At 39.4% G+C, this 18,045-nt stretch overlaps 1 protein-coding gene across 13 annotated transcripts in view; it reads left to right on the top strand.

Annotated features, from left to right (window-relative positions):
- Positions 1-18,045, top strand: part of EML4 (EMAP like 4) — a 158,222-nt gene that overhangs the window by 25,087 nt on the left and 115,090 nt on the right. Inside the window, exons 1-4 of one of the 13 annotated variants that reach the window (XM_035564311.2) lie at positions 11,564-11,633; positions 12,315-12,380; positions 14,199-14,374; positions 16,414-16,570. The exons of 6 other annotated variants lie outside the window; for them this stretch is intronic. In XM_035564311.2, coding sequence (XP_035420204.1) covers positions 16,501-16,570 — 70 coding nt within the window. In that variant the 5' untranslated portion in view covers positions 11,564-11,633; positions 12,315-12,380; positions 14,199-14,374; positions 16,414-16,500. Of the gene's footprint in view, positions 1-11,533; positions 11,634-12,314; positions 12,381-14,198; positions 14,375-16,413; positions 16,571-18,045 lie in introns of those variants that run through there. 6 more of the 13 variants (XM_035564347.2, XM_035564328.2, XM_035564355.2 and 3 more) reach the window with 6 other exon arrangements.

Here is an 18,045-nt window from a genome sequence, read left to right as displayed (position 1 = left end):
GGTTCCTTTTTAAATCTCTTGAAGATCTTCACTGTACCTGAAGCAAAGCTCTTTATTGGTCATCATGAGTTCAGTGAGGAAATGAGCAAGTGTCAGTTCTTCATTCAGAATTCTATTACATCTCTCAACATCATTCCTTAAGAAAAGGGAAGATCTATGCTGAGCATCTCTACCTTTGTATTGCTGAGTTAAGCCTTTGATATTCTAAATGCTTATGTTTTCTCCTTTATGGCTGGATTTTCATTTGTGTTTAGTTGTTGTGACCTACGTGTAATAGATAACACCTTCAATATCCGCTGAGTGCACTGGGTCCTACATTTTTCACCTATGTAATGTAGGTTTCTGTAATTCATTTCACCTTGCTAGGAAAAGTAAATTATGGTTGGATTCCAGACTTAAAAGTAAATTTCAGTTAGTCTCCTAAAGCTAACATGGACTTCAGACATGCAGTATCTTCATTTTATTTATTAGAAAAAAAAATAATTTGTATTCCATGTGTAGAACAGAATGATTCACATTGTTTGAAAGCTTACTATGTTTCCATCCACTTCCAATTTGAACTATCACACACTGAAAGAACAGCCACTCCTCCTTAGCAGGCCTTCTGTAGTGAGGACTGTCCACCAACATAAATTGAAGTTACCATAACAGGCTTTACTGACATTTTTTTCAGTACACACAAAAAAAGCACAGCAGGCCAGGTAATATCGAGTGTAAATCTGTACTGTTCCTCTCTCTCTGATGGAGTTCTGTTGATTAACATCAGCTGAATTTCTGGCCCTCCATGTCCAGTCTCAATTCCCAAACACAGCAATACTGCCTCTGTGAGACACCAGGAGGACATGTACATTGGAGCAAAGTTTGTTGCATCAGCTGTGTTACAGAAATCTATTTTCCTTGGATAGTTTGTTATACATTTTATTGTGACTTTGGCTAGCTATCACATTTCCCTGGGTTTATCTGAAAATTTTCCACAGCGAAGTATTTCTGATGCAGATAAATTGGGTGATACATACATATTTAATAAGTGACACCAAATTTGTTGAAACAGTGATAAATTAGTCATTGAATTGTGACTTCAGAACAGGATCTAATGGGAGTAAACCAACAGAGGGCATTTTGGAAAGAAAACTTCCATTTCAGACTATTTACCGTTTGTCCCAGATGTGTGTTCCTTGTCGAGTCTGTACTGCCAGAATCTTTGCTACCTCTTGTCTGTTGCTTAAGGGTAAGCAATGGAAAGGTATGATCTTCTGTATGTAACGTAGATGTCCGGACGTATGGATATGTCAGAAAAACTGTGTTTGTATTCGTTGTTTTTTGTTTTTTTTTTTTTTCTGTCCCACCGTTGCCCTTAAGAGTGAGTGTTGAGTGGTGACCCAACCTTTTGGAGCATCTCCTGACAAGGCTATGTCAAAAGACTGTAGCGTAGACCTACTCTTGCATTTTGGTTGGCAGTACATTTTGTCTTGTTGGTATACTACATTTGTAATCCTATACTAAGCATGACCTCTGAGAATAGGTTGTAGAATCACTGAAAAACGTAGGTTGGAACTTCTGGAAGCCATATGGACCAAGACCCCTCTGCCCCTATCAGCGTTGGCTTCAAAACTGATTGTCTTCCTCGGGGCCTTGCCCTAGCTGAGTTTTGAACTTCTCCAAGAATGGAAATGCTGTAACTTCTCTGGATGTGAAGGAAAAAAAGAAATACGCATTAAGAATGGTTAAGCACTACAACAAGTTGCTGAGCTGGAGTTTCCCTCATTGCCATTTGTGATGTTTGCCTCATGCATGCCTCTTTGCTGTGTACCTCTGGGAAGTGTGGCACACTGTTCTCCATAACTTCTTTCCTCTGAGGTAGTGAAGATGAAAATTAGATGCCTCTTTGTCTTTTCTGTAGGCTGAACAAGCTTGTTCTTGGTGTCACAGCTCATCACATGCGGCAGCCTGCTTGCCATCTTAATGATCCTTGACTGGGCTCTCTCTGGTTGGTCAGTCTTTGCTATACTGGGGGACCCCAAAATTGGACACATGCCTAGGTACTGTTCAGAAGTGAATAATCATTTCTGCCAACCTGCTGGCTACGCTTTTGCTCATGCAGAATGTGTGGTCAGCCTTAATGACTTCAAGGGTGCCACGACAGCTCCTGCTCGGTTTCCCCGCCTGAGTCCCTACTGGTAACCCCAGCCCGTATTGCTCCGTGGGGTTATCCCTCTGCTGCAGGGCTCCACATTTCTTTGCTGTATTCTGTAAGGCTGCTGTGTTTGACATTTTGCCAGAGGATTGCTTTCTGTTCAGCCAGACATCATAGTGGGCGTTAGGAAGTTGCAGCTGAAAAATACTGAGCAGTGAACTTACTAGAGAGAGAACGGGAATGGGGGAACGTGTTTCCAGCTCAGAAATGGTTGATGTGTGTGAGCTTTGTGGAGCGATTTCCCACCACGCAAACGTGACGAATGCTGTGCAGAGGAAGGGTTTTGAGCACAGGACAGCAGCTGCGCTGGAAGGCTGCAGGGCTCAGCCCAGCCATCCTGTCCGAAGGATCCGAGGGTCTGTATGACGGTCCTTCCTTCTTGTGTGTGGGGGTTATACACCTCTGTTCCTGCTCCTTTTCCTTGCCATCTCCCTCTCCATCCCCCTTCCCTCCTCCAAAAATTAACCACAGCCCATGGCGATCTGCTGTTTTATGACTGGTACTTACTAGGATAGTGAGCTTAAATCCTAGCACAGAAGTGGGAAATTCCTATTCCTTAAAACCAGCTGTACTGCAGAGGGGAGAAGCTGTGAGCTTGGCCGTGCTGCTCCGCAGATGCAGTGTGGCCATTTCTGTACAGCACACCTCATGGGTTTGGCAGCACAGCTGTCTGGCTCGCAAGGTGTGGGCACTGGGAGAAAATGGGGACGGAAATGGGGGGAGGTGTGAGAGGGATTTTGTTTGTGACACAGGAAAGTGTTCAAGTGCATGTGTTGGTTATGTCATACTAGATCTCTGTATTGCAGCATCTTTGGGAAGTGTTGCCATTTTAGAGATACTTCTCTACTGCTTTGGGTTACACAGAAAGTATTGACAGGTACTTATGTTCAAATTAGTGTATTTATTTCAAATATGCACATGTACCTGTGTGTAATTAAGGTAAAATCCTACTGTCGTGCCTTAGTCAGTACGCTCATTTTGCTAACCTCACTAGATTCATTATTACTTGCACATTATTTTTTTTTTTGTTTGAGTTGGACTTAGAAAAGTTTGCACAATAACAAAGATGTATTTGCATGCCTATTAACTGTGCCAAGTAGCTTTTATTGTCAAAAGATACAGAAGCATGTTGGCTTTGCAAGCACGCAAGCGTTTGGTAGATGAATTAAATGTGTCTATGTAAAATCTCTTTAATGAGACATTATGATGAGTGAACGTTATTTTTCATTATACCACAACTCACTCACTATCAAACTTGATGGTCAGAACATCACCTGCAAAAGAAAATTGTCGTAGATCAGAACTAGTGTTCTTGAATGAGCAAAAAATACATACTTTGCTATAGAAAATTCCCATACGAATCACTTAAGTGTTGATACAATTTGTTTGAAGGTTACGATCAAACTAGGTAACGCTTTCTCTCCAAATACAGTCTTTATTATTATTTTTTTTTTTTAAACTTAAAATTCTTGCAGTGAATTTGGAAAAATCTATTCTACGTATGAGTTTATACAGCTGTACATGGTACTAGTATGAGTTATTGCCATGTCAAATATAAAAGAGACTGGAGACACATTGACCTTTTATTCTTAAATCCAGTTTGCTAGAAGCACAGAATAAAATCATGATCTTCTATTGCTTAAGGTGCTGGAGGAATAGGTTGATGCCAGCAGGAATACTTACAATAGAGAGAAGAATGCCTTCTGCTTTGAGTAAAAGCCCACTTGCCATACCTTGAGGAGTAGTTACACTCTTAAAATTAATCCCCTACCAAATACACAGGAAAAAGTGAGAGCTATTTCAGCTGGCAGCCTAGCATGTCTTGAAAATTAATGGAAGGTGTGTGATTTATTTTATTTACTTTGATTGTTGGGAGCAGTGGTAGGTGTGGAAAGTGAGTGGTGTGTTTCTATTTATATTTTCCTTTCTACATGTTGCCTGAATCTTATCCAGCTGTGGATAATAAAATAAATAAAATACCGTAATGTAATATACATATATGAAACTGGAAATCTTGGTCTTTCTTTTGATTAGTCAAGATCATGTGCAATCTCCAGATTTCTGACACAAATCTGTAGCTAGTTTATCTGCAGAAGACAGCTAATTTTTAAGTAGTTCTGTTGATAATGGGGTGCATGTGCCCATGCGTAAGCATTAATTTGCAGTTTAACTTGATTTTTAAATTTCAGTCAGATTGACAGAACAAGATTCTTTAAACACCTTTAATCAGTTTTGAAGAATTGAATTGCTTCTCTAATATCTACTAGTAATCTGGTAACTTGTGGCAGCGTTGGTTTGAAGGTGGGATGGCACCCATGACTGTGGGATGGCTCCCATAACTGGGGTGTTGGAATGGAAAAATACAGGATTTTTAGGAAGGACAGGCAGGGGACGTGAGGAGGGGGCATATGTCAAGGTCCTGCACCTGGCTGGGGCAATCCCAAGTACAAATACAGGCTGGGCAGAGAATGGATTGAGAGTAGCCCTGAGGAGAAGGACCTGGGGGTGTTGGTTGATGAGAAGTTCACCATGAGCCGGCAATATGTGCTCACAGCCCAGAAAGCCAACCATATCATGGGCTGCATCAAAAGCAGCATGGCCAGCAGGGTGAGGGAGGTGACTCTCCCCCTCTATCCTGCTCTTGTGAGACCCCACCTGGAGTCCTGCATTCAGATCTGGGGCCACCACCACAAGAAGGACACACAGGCTTATTAGAATGAGTCCAGAAGATGGCCACAAATATGCCCAGAGGGCTGCGCACCTCTCCTATGAAGAAAGGCTGAGAGAGCTGGTGTTGGCTGATGGAGCTAGTGTGACTGACTTTGGACAGAGTGGTTTCATGGATTCAGCCAGGTGTGGCAGTGGGAACTTGCAGCTTCATATGAAATTCCACAAGAGGAAATTATCAGATTGCCTGTGGGGTTCTATACATTATTTCCTTTAAGAGGGCATTGTTAGCTTGGTGAGAGTCTTTCTGATACTTTTCCCTGGTGTTACTGGCAGGTTATAAATATTGTACCCTTTTAGTCAATTGCATAGGTTTAAATGTTAGTAGCTATTTTGAGAAAGATAATCACTAGAAGCTTTTACTGTGGTCCTCCAAAAACACCCTAATACCTTAGAGGATACAGAACCTTAAATGCATGATTCTTATTACACATTTTTTGAGGATATACTGTGGGTTTTTTTTATTTGGTTTTGGTAACTGGTGGTGTTCTTGTAGATATGCTTTGTTGGTGTTGTGTTTGTTTTTTAATTCAAAGCTTTGCATAATTTTAGCAGATTCTGTGGTTTCAGCAGAAATAAGGCAATGGATTCTAACTAAAGCACTTGAGCTCTAAAAATGTCAGATTATAATACCTTGTCAGGAAGAAATCTGGTGATGACATTTTGTGCGTGTATGGGTTTTTTTTGTTTGTGGTTTTGTTGTTGTTGTTGTTTTGCAAGCTGCTGAAACATAAGGCAAAAGTTTGTGTTTGGAAACTGCGACTTGTAAGTTTCCTGGTATGCAGTGGTCTCATCTGGAATTGCCTAATGCCTTTTCTGTAATGCAGGAGCTCTTAGCATTTCCTACTGTGCAGACAAAGCAGGTCTGGAGCCGATGGTTAGTCCATAACCATGTGACATTTTGCATTCAGTGAATATCGTGCTGAAATAAGACAAAACTTCATTTGTGAAGGGGGATGAAAAACCTAATATGGAAAAAAGCAAAACTTTTTCTTTTTTCTGTGAATTACATCAGGGGTATATCTGGAAGCTGTGAGAGAAATTGGGAACATAGCTAGAGTGAAAATTGAAGAAAAAAATGAAATTAAAAACAAGGTTGAAGCTGAATTGAAAGGCAATATGAGACATCTACTCGCTGACTTATGTGTGATCAGCACCCACCACATCTTGCTGTGCTCCGGGGCTTAGCAGCTGCATTTCTTCATTCCCCCAGGTGCAGGCAGGTGTTTAAAACAACTTGCTGGCAGGGATTGTTGGCAGCATTTGAAGATACCAAATGGGCACTTGCTCTAGGAGCTGGGAAATTATGTTGCAGTCTGTTCCAGTCTGTTTTTTGTGAGTGATAGCAAGCCTCCCGTGTCTGTATTGTCTTGATATTTCCCACTGTTAGTGGATCAAGGTGGGTGAAGCTGTGACAGCTGTGATTAGCCTTGCCATTTTCACTTCCAGTTAAGTAGTTAGAAAAACTGTTTGTTTTTTTTTTTCCACTGTGTGTACCTTGAAAGTCCAGTGGCAAATCTCCAAAGGTGTTTGTTTAACCATCTGAGGCCATGCATGATTACCATGTATTGTAATGACAGTGGTAATTACCCTGCTTAGTAAGCATGTACAATTCCTGCTTGCTTACAGGAAGATTATTTGAATATTCCCTAGGTGTAGCTTGGGGCAGTGGGGAGGTGGATCCCCGTGCTAAAAATAATAAAGGAAGATGCACATTTGTGTGTTGCATCAGTTTTCAGCATGCTTAAACTAATGTCTTGTGCAAGAACATGTCTCCTTTAGCTGATATTCTGAAGTCTCCTGACAAGTTTAACTGCTCCAAACTAAACAAAACCACCCCTTGACATGTACACACACATGCGCACACACATGCAGGTCATTTGTAGAAAGCTGCATTCACTATACAGGTTTTGGGGGGGGCGTAATGAAGCTAGGTGAAACCCCAAAGAAAATGTTAAGAGGGTTAGACATGCTGGTTTGGGGCAGTGCAGCAACGGAGGGCTGCTGGCTCATGCTAGGACAGAGCAGCTCTTCTAGGGGCAGCAGTCATTGGACAGATACGTCCTTTCTTTTGTAAACCTGAGTGTCTTGACCAGTGCAATCTCTTTTTCCTCACAGTGGTAATCTGGTTCGTTCATCCCTCCCCAGGTAATGCATGAAGATGTGGTTGTGACACTTCCATGTTTATGTTTTGTTCTAAATTTGGGAGGATCTACACTTCAGGGGCAGGTTAAATTGCACTGAATATAGCAAAATCCAAATGCTGTCAAAAGGTGTGAGTAACAGGTGACTACAAATAACTTGGGGCAAAGCAAGCTTGCTCGCAGTTTCTTGCAGAAAGAAAAGGTTAATAATGGTTTGTGTGAGAAGCTAGTGGGAAGAAAAGGTGGTGTTAGCTTTAACTAAAATATAGTATTTTGAGTTTGATCACTGTGAGTTGAAGCCTCATTTAATTACACGAATGCTTTCTGAAAAAATGCAGGTGTCTGCACTTCTCTGGTTTCTTTGTCCCCCAAGAATTGGAGAATGGATGTGTTAGGTATATGTTTAATGTTAAAAGGTGTACTTTTAAAAAACAAACAAACAAAAAACAAATGAGTGAAATCCTATATGGCTGTATTGGCAGTGTTAGGTTTCTGGAGAATAGAAGGGGCTTACAGCATTTGCTTACTTTGGAAATGATGTATTGCCTGTTCATGGGACAGCACAAAAAAAGGTAAGGAAGGGGCGCAAGGAAGGGGCAGTCAGTCAGTGATGCAGAAGAAATTCAAACCCTCAGCTGGCTGTTTGGGGAAGAGAGACCTTTTTTAAAAGGTGTTGCTGAGCTCTTTTAAGGGCTTGCTTTTCCAAGTTGAAATGATTGTTGCACGTGTTGATGTTTGGGACAATACTGAAACAGATTCTAACATCTTTTCTAATGGTGGCAGTGGAGCAAAATGAACCCTTTTCAGGGAAAGGCCCATTATGAGGCTTTTGTTGTAATTTGCTGTAACAGGACTGACCTGAAACAGTTTTTTCTACTTCTGTGTGCTGAAGCCAGAATCTCTTGATTGCAGTTTCTGGAGATTCAGTAATAAATGTGTCTTTCCTGAAAATACTGATTGTGTATTACCACATGTGCTCTCCTCTTGAGCTGACCAAGGCAACTGCCAGTATGAAGTATCTTGTACGACTTCCATAGAGGTGCTTAAAAATAACCAGACATTCCTCTTTTCTGTTTTGCTTTAGTTGTAGAATAATATTTTTGTTCTCTGCTTTGGTGAGTTTTGTGTTTTGCTTGAATGTAGTTGATATTTAAAAAAAGAACATAAATGGTGTTTCCAGTAGGCTAAGTAGCTATTGACCTAAACATTTAAGGCTTAGCTTGGAGAGTTAAGATTAAAGTAGAACTTACATAAATGAGCTGTTAGCTCCTATATTTGAGGCACTGATTTATTTTCTGCGCTCTTTCTCACAGAGTTTTTAGGTGTAAAGTAACAATAATGGCATTGTTAAGAATAACCAATGGAAATGTAATTCCGTCTCCATTAAGACAGACCCTTAAGCCACAAGTTCATGTGCGCTGTTTCCAAGCCAGTGCTTTCCTTCTGGTGCATCTATTCCCGCAGCTGGAGCTTTCTGAGCAGGGTACATCCCCTGGCTGCTCCTGGGCCGTTTGAAAGCAGCTGTGACTGGGCAGTGGACCTTCTCCATCAGCTCTGCAGGTACAGCTAGGACAGCTCCTGCTGGCTGCCTGTGCTTTATGCGCTTCAGCCCTCATCATCATCTGGCCCTTCCTGGGACTGCAGCAATGGAAGGAATAATGCAGGCAAATAACTGAACCCATCTCGTTCCAGGGACCCGCCTGCTTGAAATACACTCATGAATGAGTACGTGTTGCAGTGTTGGCTTACATTTAGAAAGTGTCTGGGGATGGTAGCGACAGCCCATGCTATGAGTTGCTTTGGGGAGGTACTGCACTGTGTAATGCCTGTTCTCGATACAGCAGGATTACATTCAACTTGGAAGACAACAGTGAAGAAGCAAGTGAAATGTTTTGTGGTGCTATTATAATACTGCAGAGTGGCAGAGCAGAAAATTATACTCGTACCTAGGCTGTTCGCTCATGATCTCAAAAGCAGGGAATACGTAGGCATGGGACAGAAGGTCCTTACCCTCTAAAATGTTAGAAATGAGTCCTGAATAAGGTGTTTTGAAGGAAGGAGTGTGTATGCCTAAAAAGCTTGCATGGGGAGCTGGCATTACTGTTTGTGCTTTTGTAAAACAGTCTGGCACATCTGACAAAGTGAACTGGGGTAATAAATTGAGGCTTTTTATTATGATTATTTTCTTCATGTGAATCATTGAACTTGAATTAAAATTTGAACTTGACTGTGGTTCACAGAGGAGACTAAAAAGTGCAAAATTGATTTTAAAGGTCTCTAAATAATTAAAGATCTCCAGATACTGCTACATATGGGAGTCTGAAGTTACAATTAGTACTGTTAAATAGTATTAAAATATTGCTGTATTTAATAATAATAATTCATATAAATGTGTGGGCTGGAAATTATACCTAATGATGTATTGATACTGTGAGGAGCTCTACTAGACTGCAGTTAAAGTGAAATAAAATTAATTTCATTCTTATTGCTTGAATTTTACTTCAAATTGTGTTCTAGGGGGCTTAATCACAGGCCAGTGCTCCTTACCTTTTTTGTACGTACAGTACAAGGTCTGTTAGAAATAAACAAGCTGTATCTATACAATCAACATTAGCTGATTACTGATACAGATAATATCAGAGGTGTAATTAAAGTTGTGTGCCTTAGGGTGTTTTGTTTTCTTATTGCTTGTGGTGTACATCAGTTTTTTTACACTGATTCTGGTTAGCTGTACGATTTAAAATTGTCATTCAAAAGTACAGATACAGTCTTTTGCTATTCTGTGTTTCTTATAACTCAGAGTATGAAGGAGGAAGACTTGTATTTTCCTCCACCAAAGGATTTTTTTTTTTTTAATACAATTCTGCATTAAAAGGTATTTGTTGGATTTTGTATTACTGATCTGGAAAGATGAGCTAAGCTGTACAACGTGCTTTAACAGGTTCCCTCGGTTTTGAATGCCTGCCTTTTTATGCAGTAAATAGAGACACCTGACTACGGTTTGCTAAATTCTATTACAACAGTTGTAATTATTTAAACTTAGATGTGTCAGCCATGATTTAAACACTTCAGTTAGCAGTTTAAAAAGGTCTTCCTCCTCTGTCTCCACCCCCACACCTTTTACTTATTTAAAACTAAAATTTAGCTTGGACTCAAAAATGTTTTGAAAATCTTTGTAATAGACAAAGGAAACTAAGTCATGATGTTTGTCAGTCCTAGTACAGGCAATATGTGGTTTTGTTGTGAACATCAAGGCTGTTAATAGTTGCCCAATTGTCGTAAATAATACGCAAAAATACAGCTAAAGTGGAAGCTCTGAGCTGATAACTGATGCCAGCCCAAACAAGCCCAGCGAATTTGTGGAGGAAAGATTTATTTCCCTCCCTCCTACCCCTTCAGACAAATTCTTGATGGCATGCCTCTAACTTAGGAAGGAAAGAAACTCAAATAATTAAATTTAGATCATAAAAGTTTAAGTAACATCTGGTCTCAGAGAGAAGACATGTCTGGAGGGGGAAAAAAAAAAAAACAGAAAAGAAAAAGGGAAGCTGGTAGTAATGCAGCAAGACTGAGTCAACAGGGATCCTTCAGAAAAGGGGAATTCAACCCAATACAAGAAGTCGTAAAATATTTGAGATAAACGTATATGGGAGGGAAACCAGAAGGGTGATAGGTCTGTGAAGCAGATGGTCTGCGCTGTAACGTGTCACCTTACAAATATAGAAAGTAAATGAAATGTTTCCTTTTCTAATTGGTAGTTAAAGGAAAAAGTAGATGAGGCTGTGGTTGTGAGTACTCCAGTTCTGTGGGCTTTGCTTGTTTTGTCTGGTTAATAAGAACAGATATCTCTTTACTTAACATTCTACAGCCTGAGAGTAATTCAGTCTGGTGCAGTGAAGCTCTCACATAGGAAGATGTCATGGCCAGCTGAATATGCCAAAGAGTTCCAGTAGAATTTAAGGATGAAGGGGTTGCTCTGTTCCAAAAATGTGCATTTTTACCTTGAATGTGAGTAGCATGATGAAATGACAAAAATTGTGTAAGAATTGTCAGTTATTTAATTTAGTTAAGACTAGGCAAGCTTATCAAGAAACACGGGGTAACCTGATGAAACAGCAAGAGGGAGTGACAAGGAGACAAGAAAATCACATTGGACTAAGAGGATTTACAGAGGCTTAATTACTGTCTTGTGAAGGAAGGAAGCAGGACAGACATGAGTGTGCAGATCAAAACAGGACCTTGGTTTAAATAAATCCAGAGTTGGGCAACCGAATTTTAACTACAGGGAGGAAAATAGATCGCTTTATCTAACTGCTTGCCTCTAAGGGATCAAGAAAAGGGGTGGGGGAAATGTATGAAACAATGGAAAGGTAGAACATCGCCTGTAAACAATGAGCAGCCGGTGAAACTAAATCCAAGGAAAAGGAAATACTCCCACCCACTCTTTTCTCTATCCTTGTTCTCACAGAATTAATGTTTACATTGAAAAACACATCTCCTGCAGAGACTACTAAAGCAGAAAATTCTCCCGAGAATTGAGATGATTTAGACTTTCATATAGGAAACAAGTAGGTGTTACAGTAAATAATCAATTTTTAGAAAACTATAGAGTTATCACACTTCTCGACATAAGCATGTTTCTGAGTTTTTTTGTTTTTCAGAAGGAAGTGTCTCTGAATTTGTTATTGACATAAATGGAGAAGCAAATAATGACCGCTTTCAGAAACATGGTGTTGGTTAGGTGTACCAGTGTTCTCTCCAGCCTGGCAGTTTTTGTCTGAAGAACAGCCCTACGACATGTGTAGCTCATGACCTCTGCGTGCAGGTCATGAAGTCCTCCAGAGGCTGGAGGAACATTCCCTTGGTGGTGTCATTCGTTCACTTCCCCTTTTTTTTTTTTCATTCGTGTCACATTGGGTCTTCTTGTCAGTCCTTCAGATTTCTGAGATCCATTGTGAAGTTTTCAAGAGATGATGTAGGAGTTGTAAGTGGGGTGTGGATATTTTGGCATATCACGCTGGAGACCCATCTAATCTAGCAGATGGTGGCTGATGTTTATGCCTCCACCTGTTGTGGTAGAGACAGCTTCATAATTCCTGATGAGAAAATAACCTTTTCTTTTGATGCTCAGGTTAAATCCTAACCAATTGCCATTAATGAGCACCAAGTGGAGTTAAATGTTTTCAGAGGGTCTTTAAACTTCACTGTGCTCTTAGCAAGTATTCTTACTCTTATTCACCACGTTACAGAGTACGCCTGCAAAGCAGTTTGTATGCCTACTGGACTTATACTGGATTTGTTAATTTTTTACCCAGGTATGTGTGTATAAATACTTGACATGTGAATTGCTTTTGTAGGCATGTTCAAGCAGAAAACTCGTGCTTCAAAGTCCATATGTCATGGATGCAAAGTACTTTCTTGGGCATGAGGAGGCCTCATGTCAGTGTTATCTCAATACATACTTTTGAAGCTTGCGAAAGGAAGGTGTTTAACTTCTCTACTTAGGGAGAAAAAAAAACACTTTTATTACTGTTTGCATTGAATTATGGCAGTTAATCATTGTGCATGTGTGTGTGCATGGAGAATGTGTTCATGATAGCAGTAAACATTACAATTCAAGTTGTTTTGTGCAACTCTGCTCTCAGTGAGATCTACCAGTGTATGTTTTTTTCCTGTTAGATTCTTTAAAAATATTTTTTAAATCCAGTAATCACAGGTTAACAGCATCTTAACCAAAACAATGCTCTTGTGATGTTTGTTTGTAATATTGTTATATATTCTGAAGCACAGTAAAGCAGAAGTATAGTTCAATATACTGAAGCAGTAGATGTGACAATTCATGCATTTGTCAAAGACAACCAAACAAAACAACAGCAATCGCATTGTTTTCTTTATTATCACTCAGTATTCACTTGGCAGTATCAGTTTACAGTAACTGAAGGAGGAATACAAGGTTGAAATTTAAAAAAAAAAAAAAGTTGTTTTTACCAATTGTATAGGAAAGCCTGTAGAAAAGCTTTCTACACGCTTGGTGACCTTTAGTACAAGAACATGCTGGTGTTTGTCCAGTCCAATATCTTGTATTTAACTTCTGTCATAATCATCTTATTTAAAGAAAGGTACAAAACCTCCCTGCCAGAAAAAATGTGGTGTGATCTTCCTCCTTTGTCTTAATAGAAGTTGTTTTAAATCCTTAAGAAAGGTGCTTTATATCTCCTTTTAAAGTACTTTTTTTTTTTTTTTCATCTTGCCTACGATGTCTGTCTCAAAAACTGGCCTTTTTTTTGTGTTTTTTTAATGCCCTTTTTTGTTAGTAATAATCTGCATGTATGCACTCCTGAAGAGAATAAGCGATACTTTTAGGAATGATTGTATTTTTGACTTTGCATTCATTAAATATAAATGTCTTTATTAGCGTAAGTACAACAATACTTGTAATTTGAGCACTATTCTATTTTGGAGGAAAATACTAATATAAGTTACATAGCCCATATTAGCAATTGTGAAAATGCTTCTTTTCCAAATCTGTATTTCCATTAGTTTCCTAATATAAAGGAGAACAAAGTCTTTGGTAAACATGTTTTTTTTTCCTCCTGTTGTTAAAATTGTTTTGAAGGCAACATATTCTTCTACCAAAATCATTCAAGCAAGACATTTAATTTTGTTTTATATTGCCAAGGTAAACCAAGAATCATTTAGATTGTAAGCAATGTTGAAATGAAGTGTAACAGAGAAGAATATGAACATCCAACGTTGCCTTTTTGTGAATCTTTTTGTGCATGTTTATTTGTGGTCAGTTGGAAGGAAGTAAGCACTTTGCATCCTGCTAAGTGTGGGAGGCTTTAAATATGTATAGTTCGGTGTTAACTTTTTTAAAACATTACTTGTGACTGACATATCCTGGTGTAGTTTACTCTTCCCGCTAGCGACCTTGAAAGCATGTCTGTGTAATAATTGGTTATTGCTGGAACAAAAGATAGTTCTGTCTAAGATTTGTTTGAATTCAGGAAGCTGTGTTTGCCAAAGTAAAAACTTGGTGACGCAACCATGTCAGGTTTCAGCAGCCACACCTCTGCGAAGCAGTTTCAAGTTTTCAGTTTTAACCTTTGTTCATAGCTGTATTCCTCTTCCAGCAAAACATCAGAGGCGGTTTTCTTCCGTCCCTTGCAGTGGAGCTGTCCTGAAGGAATGCTGAGGTTCTAAAGGAAAACCGGCAGCAATTATTGTTGAGGTTGGTGGGCTTCAGTAGCTTTGTGCTAAGGTAACTGAACGATAGAAGGACAGATGGACTCTCTTCCCAATCCTTATGGTAAGGATAACTCTAAATATTCCTAAGTGTTGAATGATGAAGGTGGTGTGAGTTTTGCAGAACAGAATGTCATACTGAGCCGTGTTTGATGCCTGGAAGGAAAAAAAAAAGAAGGCAAAATGCCACCACTGGACTCCAGTTGCCTTCCACTGTGAAGGGATGATGGATCAAATTGAACCGGAATGTCTTCACTGCAGTAATACAGTCTTCAGTGTGGCTCCTGGGCATTGCGTTAAAGTGTTGTTTATGTTGGAGCATAATGCAAGAATACCTTTCCAATGGGCCATGCTGCTGAAAGCGCTTCTTTTAGAACTGCATGAATATAGTTTTCAGTGTTTTATGACAAGGATTTGCTCTTCTGTAATTATGGGTTTATAAGAATCCCTTCAAAATTAGTGATTTCTGGAAGGCAATTACATTTCTGAAGCATATTTCACTATGAGCCTACTGAGCTGTTGAGTTTGTCTCCTTGCCTGTGTGCGATGACCTCTGTTCCCATGTTGCACTCCAGGGAGTGCGAGACTGGGTATTCGATTAGCACAGTGTCTCTCCATTATTAAACTGAAAGTGACCAAGTAATTACAAATTAGATGTTCTAACTGCTTTGGGGATAAAACAGCTATTTCCAGAGTCTTGAAATCAAGTCCTGAAGGATCGTCATTTCACAAGCAGATCCATCCATTCCTGTCTGGAGCCATTTGTATTTATGTATGTCCATATGCATGCAGCTAATATCTATCAAATACTGCAGTTTTATAGTGGAGCCTCTGAAATTTGCCCTTCAGATGCAAAGTTAACATTTGCCAAGCTCGCAAGTACTTTAAGCATCTTTTAAAGTTGTTTGCTAAACATCTGGTAAACCTGAAAAAATCCTGATGCTCTGTTGGATGTTGTTGAGCTTCATCATGCCCCACTCTTGCAGTGACTTGGGTGGATGGAAGGGCTGAAATCAAGTCCTGCTCTTGGAGAGCGTTCAGTGCCTTGTTAATACTCCTCTCCAGCCAGGTGCAATGCTAGGGGTCAAACTCTTGTTTAGAACAGAAGGAAATAAAGAAATCAATCTTTTGCAATTAGTTCGTGAAGGACCAATAGGAGTGGGTGGTGGAGCCTCTATGGTTTCTTTGTCACTGTATTTGGCTATGCTTTATTTTCTTAATGCCCCAAATTATCACCAAGTAACTGGACAGCTTCATGGAAATCAGTTTGTCTGTGGTGAGCTACCTTTAAATATGGCATCATCTTGAGTACAGTGTGACATTCATCAGCATGGTCCACAGCTGATGAGTCAAAATGGGCATGCAAATTTCTTCTTTTAAAAGAAGGCACTTTTTTCCCCTAACTTGTCAAGAACGCCAAGTTTCTTTCTTAAGTTTCTGCTTTCGGAGTCACCTTCTTCCAGAGCTACTCAGCACAGCTCTTCTCCTAAGTGCTATGGAGGAGCTGATACAAGTGTACTCTGTACCATAAAGGACTAAAATGTAGCTTATGATAGTCACAGAACAGCAAAACAAATGTAAAGAATTGAGGTTATTTCATGTTCAGTATTGTTTGACTCAATGATCACCAGATTCAGAGGGTGGTTTTTTTTTTTGTTTTTTTTTTTTTCAGATTTTAATATGGCTACTGAAGTATTTACTGTGGCTTTCCTCTTTTTTTTTTTTCTTTTCAATTTTTCTCTTTGAATGCATTCATAGTCATTGATATACGTTGACTTTCTTGCTGCAATGCAAATGAGGACCTACTGTGCTCAGCATGGTCAGAGTTTGCATATGCCTAGGACACAGTGGATGTCTACAGAGAAGGTAGCTTTAGCTTTACTCAGAGTAAATCTACTGTGTGTTAGATGCAAGATACCTGAAGTGAGATCCAGATCCTCAGAGTGATAACTCCCAAATGGTAAACAAAAGAAAGTTGTGCATGCCTTTAAAGAAGTTTGTAGAATGTACTTCCACTATGAATCAGGAGAATTGCTCAAGCATCTGATGTTCATCAAAAGTTTCCATGAAAAAAAATATTTTTGTTTTCCGTCCCTGTAATAGTCAGAATTTGCAGGCCTCAGATGAAAACGAAATAAAAACACTTGCTGGAAATGACAGTAAAAAGGAAGTTCACAACAGCTGTTATAGATGGAAAAAAACCCTCTTCTTTTAGCTTCCAGCATATTGACTGACTACTGCCTTCCCCTTGGACCACAGAGTAAGTAGTAAATGCAAAGGTGATGTGAAAATGGGATGGTAGAAGGAAGACTTGGAAAACACATGAAATATAATCTAATTTTACAATGTTGTAATTGAGCGTTGCCATTCTGGCTCTATTTAGACATAAATACAGATATAACTTGCTGTGTGAGAACCTCTGAGGGGGTTAGGATATGCTGTGTTTTTTTGCTTAGTTAGGAAATATGTAGAATTCAGAGCATTGATGACTGAGTACTTACATTTATTCTATGCAGAGATGATTCTTTTACTTGAAGACAGATTTACGTGATATTCACAGTCTATAAATCATTCTTGCATTGCCTCCCTGCAAGACTATTGGCAACAGTGTTTGTTATTCAAAATATGCCTGTTTTCAATTAACTCAAGGAAAGTTCTCTAGTCATGGAAAGAGCATTCATCTCTACTACCTGCCCTGAGAATGAAACACCCAAATACATTTGCATGAAGATTAACAAAGTTTACTCGAATAAGTAGTAGTACGTGCTGAGTTTTAAATGGGAGAGGATGGTAAGATTTAACAGAGCTGTCTTTGAAACTTTTCTAATCCCAAGATTCAGAGTTGTGATCAGTTGTTGAATAGACCCTAGAAGATGTGGAAGTGCAACAATAAGACTTTTCAGATTGGAAAGATTTCAAAAAAAAAAAAAAACGCACACAAAAAAAAGCCATCTGTGGCCAGTGCAGTGTATGCTGGAGTGAGCAGATCACTGTACAGATGCTATAATGCATCATTTCTTAATGGCAAGGCAAGGTGGTGCCTTGCGTGTTGTAACTTCTCTTCTGGACTGGATGGGAGCGCAGCACTGCTATTTGTTGATTTAACAGCAACTTTCTGTACACTCTGTATAAAGTCTTCCCCCTTTATATTTTTGGGGTGGGGAAACAGAGCTCTAAGCATTATTTTGTCATGTACAACGCATAGACACCCCTTGCTTTTTGTTTGTGACTGCCCACTTACTGGTCCTTTGGTTAAAGGAGGTTGCCTGGGACTTGTAATTGCAGGTTATAGGACAGATTGTTCTGTGCTTTCACAGTATTTCTTGTGTAGTTAGTTCCACTTCTCTTGTATTGACTTTTTTTTTCTTTCATTTGAAGAAAAGGCAAAGGAGACTGCCAACTTTCACAAAAAGCTTCCCCCTTCTCCTCAAGGGGAATTGAAATAGTTTTGTCTGTGACTTTTTCCACTGAAAAACAAGTTTGTGTGAACTGTCATACCTATAAATGAACGATGTCCCATTAACACAGTAAATTCCAAATTCCTTTTTTGAAGGCAGAATGGGTGATTTTGATTTGTGTGAGTTCGCCAAAGCAGGTGTCAGTTGAAAACTTAGGGCTTGCATTTAGCTGGAACAATGTATCTGACCTTCAAATCAAGCATTTTTTCACTGCCTGGTCAAGGATGAAAAACTAATTTTATACTGTTTTGCAGTTAGCGAACAGATTTTTAAGAGT

The sequence above is a fragment of the Cygnus atratus genome, chromosome 3 (assembly GCF_013377495.2).
Source record: "Cygnus atratus isolate AKBS03 ecotype Queensland, Australia chromosome 3, CAtr_DNAZoo_HiC_assembly, whole genome shotgun sequence".
Classification (NCBI taxonomy): domain Eukaryota; kingdom Metazoa; phylum Chordata; class Aves; order Anseriformes; family Anatidae; genus Cygnus; species Cygnus atratus.
Note: the sequence above shows the minus strand (reverse complement) of the source record. Positions and strands in the feature narration are given on the sequence as shown.